This window comes from Alosa alosa, chromosome 7, assembly GCF_017589495.1.
Source record: "Alosa alosa isolate M-15738 ecotype Scorff River chromosome 7, AALO_Geno_1.1, whole genome shotgun sequence".
NCBI classification, from domain to species: Eukaryota; Metazoa; Chordata; class Actinopteri; order Clupeiformes; family Clupeidae; genus Alosa; species Alosa alosa.
This window is the reverse complement of record NC_063195.1, coordinates 25717098-25730882: the sequence shown is the minus strand read 5'-3', so window position 1 is coordinate 25730882 and position 13785 is coordinate 25717098. Positions and strand designations below refer to the sequence as shown.

Here is a 13785-nt window from a genome sequence, read left to right as displayed (position 1 = left end):
CGTCAGAGAGACATTTTCTCCTCTGACAGAGATTAATGGCCGCCCTGCGTCGTCATGGAGCGCGCTCTCCCATGTCCTCGCGTTGACACTAGGTGCCACTGCAGCCTCTTCAGCGCAGCAGAGCAGACCAGCCTGTCTGCTTTCCCCTCCACCTCTATGCCATCTCCTCTCTTCTCCTCTCATCTCACCTCTTTTCCTCTCTTCTTCTCTTCTCTTCTCGTGCCTCTGTACTTCCTTTTGTTATTGACCTCTTTCTCTACCTCTCGCTCTCTCTCGCTTTGAACAGAGTTGTAAACCCCAGAGTCACATATAGCACAAAATCACACAAGCTCTTCCAGCAGAATCACACATACAGAGTCACATAGACATAGACACAGACACAGACACAGAGACAGTCACATGGATACACACAAACATACAAACACAAAACACACACACACACACACACACACACACACACACACACACACACACACACACACACGTTACTTGGTGTTTTAAGTCCCCAATGTCGTCTTCCAGGCAGGAAAGCTGACTGGAAGGCATTAGGGTTAACCAAGGGTTAGGGTTACGGTTATAGAGTTAGGTGCCTTGAAGTCGACGGTCGCAGCACTGCCTTGAAGTCGACGGTGAGGGCTTACAACACCATCGAGCCACACACACAAAACACACACACAAACACACACCCAGTCACATAGGCACACACGCATACAAGCACACACAGAGAGAGAGAGAGAGAGAGAGAGAGAGAGAGAGAGAGAGAGAGAGAGAGAGAGAGAGAGAGAGAGAGAGAGCAGGAGAGCGAAAGAGATGCCCAGACAAACTGACAAACTCCAGAGCCCACACAGGTATGTTTAGCGTTACTGAGTTGACATTGTGTGCAAGGTGAACAGGCCTGGTGAGCTGTGATGAACATCCCCAGTGGATGGGTTGGGTAAATTAAGTGAAGGGTGGGCTCTCTTTCCCCAGAACATCGTTACTCATCCATCCTCAAACGTCCTGACCCCCGACCTCTCATCTTTGACCCCTAAAGCTGGATAAAGCACTATGCACAGACATGAGTCTGAGCACATGCACTAATGTACACATGCCATCTTCCTTACATTCAATTCAATTCAATACATTACATTTTGTACAGACATTGAAAACATACATAGTATATTCATGGGTTTCATCAGGTCCCTTTCCACAGGTGTATAAAATCAAACATCTTGATTATCAATGCAGACTGCATGGTGCTTGATTAATACACCTGTGGAAAGGGACCTGATGAAACCCATGAATACGGAAACACATAATATCATACATTAATTTATATACTGCCCGTACAACAAAGATGCTTGCTTATAAGATACAGTGTATTTTTTGTTGTTGATGAGAGGGCTGTTTTTGTTTTTAGTCAAATCTGATTGCATTAAATTTTCTAAACAGCAGACCCCCCCAACCAGCCAACCCCAACGCCCACCCTACACTCTTCAGCAAGATTCTCAGAGTTGTCAGGGACTCTGAGGTGCTTCCAAGCAGATTCTTATCTTTGTAGGAGAACCTCTGTCTTGAGCGAGGAGATAGAGAAGCCATATTGGTGTTTTCAAGAGAATTCCAAGGACTTTTAATTTGACAGTACTCCATCAAAGACAGAGGAAACTCCCACAGAGACAGGAAGTGATGATTTGTTTTTCTCTTTCTTTTCTTTCTCCAGAGTGTCACTCTGTCATTCCGTGCCATGCCAGACCAAGAACCCATGATGGGTGCGGAGCGGGGGGGGGGGGGGTGAGGTTGTGGGTTGGGACTGTGTGTGAGGTGGGAGGGGGGGTTAGGGGGGTCAGAGGGGTGTGAGGAGGGGAGAGGAGGCCCCCGGTCAGTCTGGAGCCTCTCATGCTTGGCCTCAGCATAGGAGGAGGACCATGGGAGGTGGGGGGAGGAGAGAGGAAGAGGGAGGGAGGTGGGGGAGAGGGAGAGAGGTGCCCTCCATGCAGAAACAAACTACATATCCCAGGATGCCTTACCCTGTCCTTCCCTATGAGACACTTTGCAGGAGCAAGGAGACAAATAACCGGAGCAGAAATTAGTTACATTTCCCCCTGACACACACACACACACACACACAACACACACACACACACACACAAACACACACACACAAACACACACACACCCAAACACACACACACACACACACACACACACACACACACACACACACACACACACACACACTCACTAGGTGGATATTGATTCAGCCTGTCACCTCTGGAACAGGGGTGCTGTTTGGGGGTGTGTGGCTCAGGAAGACTTCACCAGTCAGAGTGAGCGTCGACACATTCATCAACGCTCATCCATGAATGACAGCTAATCAACATACACAGTGGCCAATCAAAAACAGGCCTGCAGAGTCATACAAATACAGAAGCACACAAACCAACACACACACACACACACACACACACACACACACACACACACGAGTGTGTGTGCAGTGTAATGATATTGATCTGGCAGGCTTAAGGAGAGACTGTCCCATTGATCTCGGGAAGTGGGCAGGAGTGCTTAGAAGAAGTGGAGTCAGGGTGTGAATACTCCAATGGCAAACGACAGAGTGAGAACAGGACACACACACACCCTCCCTCACACACACACACACACACACACACACACACACACACACACACTCACACACACACACACACACACACACACACACACACACACACACACACACACACACACACACACACACACACACACACACACACACACACACACACACACACACACACAACACAGCACGGAGAGGGGGAAAAACAGAAGAAGAGATGCTAACCACTTTATCCTCCTTGTGTTCATGCAGTCCAGGAAGCAGCAGGTAGTGAAAGTCAAGCAAACAGAAAGAGAAAAAGAGAGAGAGAGAGAGAGAGAGAGAGAGAAGGAGAGAAGAAGAGAAGGAGAGAAGGAGAGAAGGAATGAGGGTAGGAGAGAGAACAGGGAAGGGGACAGACAGCAGGGGGGCAGATGTGAAAGGAAATTATGAGGAGGAAAAAACAGTGAGAGAAAGAAGAAGGGTGAAGGACACATAGAAGGAGGGGCAGAGAAAAAGAAAGAAAGAAAGAAAGAAAGAAAGAAAGAAAGAAGTGAAAAGAGGAATAGAGGAAGGAGGGAGTAGTGTTAATATACATCCAGTAATACAGTGAAAAAAGACACAGAGAAAAAAGAGGAAAAGAACACAGCAAAACTGAACAGTGACAGTAACAGTGTGTATCAATACAAATCACTTCCTCCATACAGTGCGGGGCGTAAGCAACCTTCATGATGGGTCATTACGTCACATGATAAAGCAGCGGTTCCCATTCACCACGGATGTAGGGAATAGGGAACAAGGGGGTGATTGAGGACAGGGCCTGCTGCGATGACAGAAACACACGCATGCCCACTTGTGTGTTCCAAAGATGCTGGCCCAAAAATGCTGTTATAGCATGCGCAGTGAGCGGCTGACAGACAATAACACACACACACTGACACACACACACACACACGCACACCAATCCAAGTATTGGTCCTGTGTGCAAATCACCACACAGGTATATAGTCATCACATGGAATATTAATCCATGTGCTTCCACTGACAAGAGATGAATCTGTTGCAACGTGTCTGCAATGCCCCCTGCAGGCCATGACTGAGCACTACATTTCCAGATGTTTTTGCTTTTTTTTTTAAATAGTAGCCCAAACAGCTGGTAACTGATATGTGCTCCTATGATTACTTGACTCTTTGTATTTGAATCACTAAGCTACCAATACTAATGTGTATAGAGATGATAATCCCTCCATACATTTAATGGGTTGTAAAGTGACTCAGGATTGTGGGTGAGCATAGTGGCTGTATTGTGACTGAGTATAGTGGGTAGGGCTGCACAATTAATCGATTTTAAATCAAAATTTCACAATTTGAGCTAATGCAATTAGCTTATCGCAAAAGCTGCAAATGATTGTGCAGCTTGCAATTCTGTCCCAATGATTAATCTTGACACATCTATGATAGATAGATAGATAGATAGATACTTTATTGATCCCCAGGGTAAATTCAAGAATGAATGATTATGATTTCCACTCATGTCAATCCTCCTTGTGTGACAGACCGTGGTAACAGGAGTCTGTGGTCTGTGGTTCTAATTCACTAGGCATTCACTAGGCACCAATCAGAAGTGGCCAATCTTTGGAATATTGAATTGAAACTTTAAAAAAATAAAAAAATGATGTCACAATTGAAAGCGATGTCGCAATATCGCTCGGAAGAATTGCGATTCGATATTTTCTCCATATCGTGCAAGTCTAGTAATGGATGAGTTTAAATGAGTGAGCAATAGCACCTGAATCTATTGTCTGAATTTGGTGACTGAGTGGGGGACAATGCGGTGCAGTGCGCAAGGGTTGGGTGCAAGGCATCATGGGAGGACGGGGGAGAGGAAGTGTTTATGTAAGAAAGCGGCGACGCTCGCAACTTCCTAATCTGGTTATTCCAGTCGGCCGGCGACCCCACTCACTGGAGGTAGGAGCGGTCAGAACACATTTTCTTATGAGCCCTATGAACAACACAAACACACACACACACACACACACACACAGAAAATAGAAGGTGACTTCTATTTAAAGTATAGAGGTTAGGAGTTTGTATATATGTAGTTTAAGATGAGCAAGAACCAAACAGACATTGGTGTGTGTTTTCTTATGAGTCTGTGTCCCTAATGAACAACACACACAACACACACACACACACACACACACACACACACACACACACACACACACACACACACACACACACAGAAAATAGAAGGTGACTTCTATTTAAAGTATAGAGGTTAGTAGTTTGTATATATGTAGTTTAAGATGAGCAAGAACATGTGCCAAATGTGCTCAGATTACGTGTGTGTGTGTGTGTTTTCTGTGTTTGTGTGTGTCTGTGTGTCTGTGTCCCTGTGTCGTCTTGCACACACACACACACACACACACACACACACACACACACACACACACAGAGAAAATAGAAGGTGACTTCTATTTAAAGTATAGAGGTTAGTAGTTTGTATATATGTAGTTTAAGATGAGCAAGAACATGTGCCAAATGTGCCTGTATTAATGTGTGTGTGTGTGTGTTTTCTGTGTTTGTGTGTGTATTTGTCTGTGTGTCTGTGTCCCTGTGTCGTCTTGCACACACACACACACACACACACACACACACACACACACACACACACACACACACACAACGCTTTGCGTGTTATTTATTGCGCATCCTCCTCCTCCTCCTCCTCCTCCTCCTCCGGCGGAGGGCTGGAGCTCCAGGAACTGCAGCAGATTGTGCGGCGGCGCGGCCCAGTGCCGAGGCCCCGCAGTCAGGTGAGTCACGCCGGGGGGGGTGCCTCCTCTCCCTGGAGGAGAGTCGGCGGGGAGCGGCCTTAAAATACCTCCGCTACCGCTCCTCCTGTCCTGGCACAGCCACCGGCCAGCGCGCTCCACTCGGCCCAGCCCGGCAGTGTGACGTCAGCTCCGCTGACACCACCCCCCTCCCCACACACACACACACACAGATGGATAGCATGCACACACATACACACACATGTACACACACACACACACAGATGGATAGCATGCACACACATACACACACATGTACACACACACACACACAGATGGATAGCATGCACACACATACACACACATGTACACACACACACACACACAGATGGATAGCATGCACACACATACACACACATGTACACACACACACACACAGATGGATAGCATGCACACACATACACACACATGTACACACACACACACACAGATGGATAGCATGCACACACATACACACACATGTACACACACACAGATGGATAGCATGCACACACATACACACACATGTACACACACACACACACACAGATGGATAGCATGCACACACATACACACACATGTACACACACACACACACAGATGGATAGCATGCACACACATACACACACATGTACACACACACACACACACAGATGGATAGCATGCACACACATACACACACATGTACACACACACACACACACAGATGGATAGCATGCACACACATACACACACATGTACACACACACACACACAGATGGACACATGCACACACACACACACACACACACACACACACATGGATACATGCACACACACACACACATACACACAGTACACACACACACACACACACACATACACACACACATACACACACACACACACACACACACACACATACACACACATGTACACACACACACACACACACACACACACACATACACACACATGTACACACACACACACACACACACACACACACACACACACACACATACACACACATGTACACACACACACACACAGATGGATAGCATACACACACACACACACACATGTACACACACACACACACACAGATGGATAGCATGCACACATATACACACACATGTACACACACACACACAGATGGATAGCATGCACACACATACACACACATGTACACACACACACACACAGATGGATAGCATGCACACATACACACACATGTACACACACACACACACACAGATGGATAGCATGCACACATACACACACACATGTACACACACACACACACAGATGGATAGCATGCACACACATACACACACATGTACACACACACACACACAGATGGATAGCACACACACACACATACACACACATGTACACACACACACACACACCAGATGGATAGCATGCACACACACCACACACACATGCTTACACACACACACATACACACACATAACACACACACTTTACACACATGTACACACACACACACACACAGATGGATAGCATGCACACACACACACATATTTTTACAGATGGATAGCATGCACACACATACACACATATGTACACACACACACACACACAGATGGATAGCATGCACACACATACACACATATGTACACACACACACACACATACACATGTACACACATACACACATGTACACACACACACACACACAGATGGATAGCATGCACACACATACACATACACACACACACACACAGATGGATAGCATGCACACACACACACACAGATGGATAGCATGCACACACACAACACACACACATGTACACACACGCACACATGTGCACACATACACACACATGTACACACACACACTGTGGATGGATAGCATGCACACATACACACATGTACACACACACACACACACACAGATGGATAGCATGCACACGCGCACATGTACACACACACACACACAGATGGATAGCATACACACATACACATGTACACACACACTGGTCTGGATAGCATGCACACCCACACATGTACACACACACACACACACACATGTACACACACACACACACACACACACACACACATGTACACACACACACACACACACACACACAGATGGATAGCATGCACACATACACACATGTACACACACACACACACACACACACACACATGTACACACACACACACACACACACACACACACACACACATGTACACACACACACACACACACACACACATGTACACACACAGATGGATAGCATGCACACACATACACACACATGCACACACACACACATGTACACACACACACAGATGGATAGCATGCACACACACACACACACATGTACACACACACACACACATGTACACACATACACACATACACACACACACATGTACACACACACACACACACACACACACACACACACACACACACACACACACACATACACACACATGTACACACACATACACACACACACACACACACATGTACACACACACACACACACACATACACACACACACACACATACATGTACACAAGCATACCCTTTTACATGTACACACACATGTACACACACACACCAGTATTTTTTTCCTCTTTCTTTTGCGATAGCTTTCTATTTTCTCTCCTTCCCTCACTCTCTCTTTCCCTTACTGTCTCTGCACACTCACACACTATCACACACATTATTTTTAACCACAACCCTCTCTTCCCTGTCTCCCCTGTGTGTGTGCGTGTGTGTGTGTGTCTGTGTCTGTTTCTGCAGAGCAGATTGCCTATATGTCTGGCTAGCAATTTTAGCCAAAATGCTCACGGAGACTAAGAGCTCTAACCAGGCAGTAACTAATACTGTATGTCGCACCCTAATACTGGAATAGAAGACATCAGTGGATGCATAAAATATTTTTTATATAAATTAAACTTGATGTAATGTAAACATTCACAAATGTTAGTGACAGCTTTATCACATTTTAAATGTGATGGTTAAATTAGAGCAACTCTGTATTTTCATCAAACGATATCAAACGATACATGAAAATAAGATACCTTTAACTGTTGAAGAACAGTCCAAAAATATGTGTCTGTTACGGACATATTCATACATATTTATATGTTACGGACATCCGATGGTTGTCATGTTTTACAACTTACAAAGTTTTGTTTTATTTGTTATTATTTTTTCACAATGGAAAGCATTTTAAAGGGTAAACACATTTATTTACCCCAGTGAAGTGACACTGTGTTTCCGTTGGATTTAGTTTTAAATGCCACGTCAAGCCATGCAGGAGATACCAAGAGAGTGACCGTAGCCTCCGAGTGTGACAATGAAAGAAAAAACGAAATGCTACACAGACACACACACACACACACATTAGACACACACACAAACATATTGAGATTGACACACACACACACACACACACACACACCAAATGAACATTAAGCCTGTGCCGTGAGGACAACCAATGCCATGTTGGATGAGAAGCTGAAGAAACGAGAAGGCTGGGAGTTCAGCAGTGTGTGTGTGTGTGTGTGTGTGTGTGTGTGTGTGTGTGTGTGTGTGTGTGTGGGGGTAGCGGTGAAGGCCAACGAACACAAGAAGAGAGGGTGCAGAAAAAGAGAGGGAGAGGGGGAGAGAGAGAGCGAATGCCAGAGGACGTGTTGTAGGACGGAGGGATGGAGGGGCGGATGGCCTGGCGAGGAGAGGAGAGGACAAAGAAGAGAGGAGGAGGAAAAGAGAGGAGGAGGAGGAGGAGAAGAAGAGAGGCTCACGTTGTTGGAGCCAGGCAGCGACCACGCCAGCCCCTCCGTGATCGGCCGCAGAACCAGCGCGGCAGTAGAACAGGTGCCCGCAGCCGCCGGGCGATCCTGGTCTTGCGGCAGATGCCGAGATGGGCTGCCGTCCTGGAAGCCGGGACGGCGTGGCGGTGGTGGTGGTGGTGGCGGTGGCGGGCGTTGCCGGAGCCGCCTGCTGCTGCTGCTGCTGCTGCCGGCGGCGCTGGGTGTCTGCACCGATGCGACGCACCTGCTCCTTGTAGCTCTCAAACTGCTGGTGCAGCGTCCTGGAGGAGAGATTGGGGGCAGAGAGAGAGAGATGGAAATTATTATTATTGCTTTTTATTACTACTACTTATATTGCATTAATGCATTGACAATGCTGTGTATGTTCAGTCATGCCAATACAGCTTTTTTTATTGAATTTGAGAGAGAGAGAGAGAGAGAGATGGATGGACAGAGAGAGATGGAGAGAGAGATGAGACAGAGAGAGAGATAGATGGAGAGAGAGAGAGAGAGAGAGAGATGGATGGACAGAGAGAGAGATGGAGAGAGAGAGGGAGATGGATGGAGAGAGAGCGAGAGATGAAGACAGAGTTTAGGAAGATGAGGTGAGAGAAACAATGAAAAGATGAGTGGTTTGAAGAGGGAAAATGGAGAGAGAGAGAGAGAGGGAGAGAGAGAGAGAAAGAGAGAGGGAGTAGGAAAATAGTAGAGTGTAGAGATAATGAGAGGAGAGGGGAAGAGAGGGGGTATAGAAGGAAGAGAGAGAGAAATATATTTGTAAACAATGTAAAAATACATTTTCTTTCTACCTTGTTTCACCAATGAATGAAAAAACAAACAAAGAAAAAGAACGTGGGTATTTGAAAAGTGCATTTTTACAGTCAATTAAGTCTGCACTGTCAGTCATGTGCATGTGTGTGTGTGTGTGTGTATGTATGTATGTGTGCGTGTGTGTGTGTGTGTGTGTGTGCGTGTGTGTATGTATGTGTGCGTGCGTGTGTGTGTGTGTGTGTGTGCGTGTGTGTATGTATGTGTGCGTGTGTGTGTGTGTGTGTGTGTGTGTGTGTGTGTGTGTGTGTGTGTGTGTGTGTGTGCCAAATGTCGTTGTATCAAAACCAACAGTGTGTCTGTTTCCTCTTGCCGCCTGTCCTAATGAATGCATGCGAGTGTGTGAGTTCAACTGCTGCTCCACTTTCTCTTGAGGAGGGTCAGTTTGCAGCCAATTACAGCAGCACACGAAACCCACCGGAGAGCAAACACAACGCTGGGGTAAGCAAAGCTGAGAGAGAGAGAGAGAGAGAGAGAGAGCACACAATTTTCCCCCTCCTCTTCCTCCTCCTCCACCTCTTCCTCCTCTTCTATCTCTTCCTCTCCCACCTCCTCCTCCTCTACCTCATCCTCCTCTCCCACCTCCTCCTCCTCCTTTCCCACCTCCTCCTCCTCACCACACTCCTGTCTGTACTCAGACTCATGGAATGAAAATCAGCTCCTAATGCATTTCCGATGAGCCTAGAGACGCACGGCTCACAGACACACACATGCAAAAACACACACACACACACACACACACACACACACACACACACACACACACACACACACACACACACACACCTCCACACACACTTCTCAAGGGAGCAGCTTGTTTGCATATTGCTGTTGCCCATAAAGCGTGGACATGGACAGTTTATTGGCCACATAACAAGCTACTTCTGTTTGAGAACTCAATCCTCTCCCACTATGTTGAAGCCACAAGCCTGTGATGGTGGTCACTACCCCTGTGACCACCAGAAAAGACAATCTGCCCATAAACAGCAGGTCCAGATGGCTTCTCGTGTAGAAGACACCATTTGTCAGGAACGTTTGGAACTCTAAAGTGTCAAGGGAAATGGTTAAAAAATATCATCACAAATGATCACCAATTAACCAACCAACCAACAAATCAAACAAACAAACTGAATTCAGATGGCATTTGTGTGTGCATTTGTGCATTGTGTCTTTCCCACACACTGTCAGTCAGTAAGGGCACCTCCAACAGCAGGGTCCATTGCCAAGGTGGCTTCTCTACACTGCTGCTCATGACGAGACTAAGCATAGTATTGGCTACAAGTGTCCAGTCCCCATCGCCAAAGGCTCCATGCAAAGGGACAAGTCCCCCAAAAAAAAAAAAAAAAACCTCTGCTGTGGGTAAATGTGGGCACATGCCCAAGCCAAAACGTCAGCACATATAGATTATACTCAGGAAAATCATATACATATACATTATGTATGAAGCACATAATAACCTATATACAGAATATGAAATGGCAAATACAGCATATTGGCCATACAAACATGCTGCACGTATGAAAATCTCTGGAGATCAATAGACGCACGATTGACGAAAGGTGTGTGCTGTCCTCTGCAGTTTGGCACCGCTTGGCCAGAGACACACCAGCGATCGAGTCCACTGCCAAATGGGATATGCATCTCAGAACTAAACTCAACCTCATCTGCCTCTCAATGAATAAGACTTATAGGGCCAATAAATAGTTATTATGAGCTAAATCCACACTCCAACACACACACAAAACACACACACACACACACACACACACACACACACACACACACACACACACAAACCCACACAAACCCACACTTTCACACTTGTGCCGTATACACAACCAATCAAAAACTCAATGCATAGTAAATACGTATTATATAAACATTATGATATGCAGCGATCTCCTTTGGTAACTCTAATGGAAAGTGCCAGGAGAGGGCCCCATCCTGGTAATCACCTCTTATTGTAGTACAAATCCATATTAGAAAGGCGTCAATCAAAATCCCATATAGGATGAAATTCAGAAGTCAAGCATTAAAAAAACGCCTTTCCGACGTCCAAAGTCCCAGGCCCACACGGTTAAATCCATCGACCGCACCACCAGGGCATCAGTCGCTCCGTGTCCATCACCGATGCTCACAGCCTGGGGAACGAACGGCAGACTGGCAGCCACTTGGAGCTGGGAGCTACGACGTCTTGGCTGGCCAGGTAGCCGTGACGTGGGATGGATTAAGACGTTTTGCAGCAGACAATGGGGCGGGGCCTTTGAGGATGTCATATGGGGCAGGGGGTGTAGAATATGACGCCTCCTTAAACTACTCCTGGTGGTCCTGGTGTTATGCTGGAGGATGTGGCCAAGTTCAAAGGTCATTAGGTCGGTGAGAGTGTAGTGAGATCAACTACTACTGTGGTCAACAAATCTCACATACAGGCTGTCAGGAGGATGTAGAGATTCAAGTCTTGACAGTTTTGTCTCAGGAGGTATGTGTGTGTGTTGGGGTGTGTGTGTGTGGGGGTGTAGAATGTGAACTTTGTTCTTTTTTCTTAAATAGCTGCATGACCAAAGGTGGCAAGCGCAGCAGCCAATGAGATCACATGCTTCCTCACTGTTGGAGCTGCTGTCAGTGATCCAAGACACCGGATTGCGAGTCGTCATGGAAACCACAAAATTGAGCCAAAAAAGCCAGCCAACACCGCAAAGGATTCCAAGAACCAGAGTTAATAAATAAATAAATATAAATAACAGCATATGTAGCATGTAAATAACAATAAGGTAAGCAATTAATACCTAAGCAAGAGATTACATACATAAACAGATTGGAAAAAAATTGTAACTGCTTCAGAATGTGTGTAACATCACATAGATGCGGAGAGAGCGAGAGATAACCCCAGTCATTTCAATGGGCAATCAACCCATTCTTCAGACCAGGAAGTAAAGAGGAATAACCACTGGCATCTTGCTCAGTTGCTCAGTTATTGGCAGCAAAACTATGAACAGCCAATAAATTAAGCTGCAAGCGGCACATGAACAACGGGCACAATGACCAAAACCCTTCACACACTGGTCACACTTGTGCATGAGTGACCAGTGCCCATGGACAGCAAACGTACGCACAGCTACAGGAAAACATGCGCAACTCACTGAACTTGACAAAACAAAATGTAGTGGATTAGAAACACCTGTGTGGCAATGACACACACCTGCCCCTCGTCCTCCCTCGCCTGCCTACCCTGCCACTGCTGGGCCTCTGCGGTGCCCGTCAGCATCATGCCAACTGGTGGCAGCACTCGCTCACTCTGGGTGAGTGGGCATCAATGATGGCACGCCTGCCTGCCCGCCTGCAGCCAGATGGTTACCTCCTCTGCAGCTAAAAGAACAAAGCCATTGACAAACACCACGGCACCATTCTGCTTCTATCGCAATGATTAGGCGTGCATACACACACACACACACATGCACACATATATGCATGTATGCATACACACACAAACAAACACACACACACAAGGTTGAAAAAGATTCTATTTCTACACACAATTCTATTTCTACTCCATAACTGTATCTGTAAGTTCAGTTCTATATGGGGTATTTGTATCTGTACAGTTCTAGGGTATGCGGGGCAAATTTATCTGTGGGTCTGTATGGGTCTTATTTCCTCCATGGGGTATCTGTGGGTCTGTATTCAATGGGTCTGTAGGGTATCCTGTACAGTTCTGTATGGGGTATCTGGACGGGTCTATATGTGGTATCTGTATGACTCTGTATGGGGTATCTGTACAGTTC

General features: G+C 46.3%; 1 protein-coding gene across 1 annotated transcript in view; it reads right to left on the bottom strand.

Annotated features, from left to right (window-relative positions):
* Positions 1–980: 980 nt before the first annotated feature.
* Positions 981–13785, bottom strand: part of LOC125298325 (regulating synaptic membrane exocytosis protein 2-like) — a 27521-nt gene continuing 14716 nt past the window's right edge. Inside the window, exons 2-3 of the mRNA XM_048249027.1 lie at positions 9167–9456; positions 981–1033 (exon numbers count right to left, since the gene is read on the bottom strand). Coding sequence (XP_048104984.1) covers positions 981–1033; positions 9167–9456 — 343 coding nt within the window. The remainder of the gene's footprint in view (positions 1034–9166; positions 9457–13785) is intronic.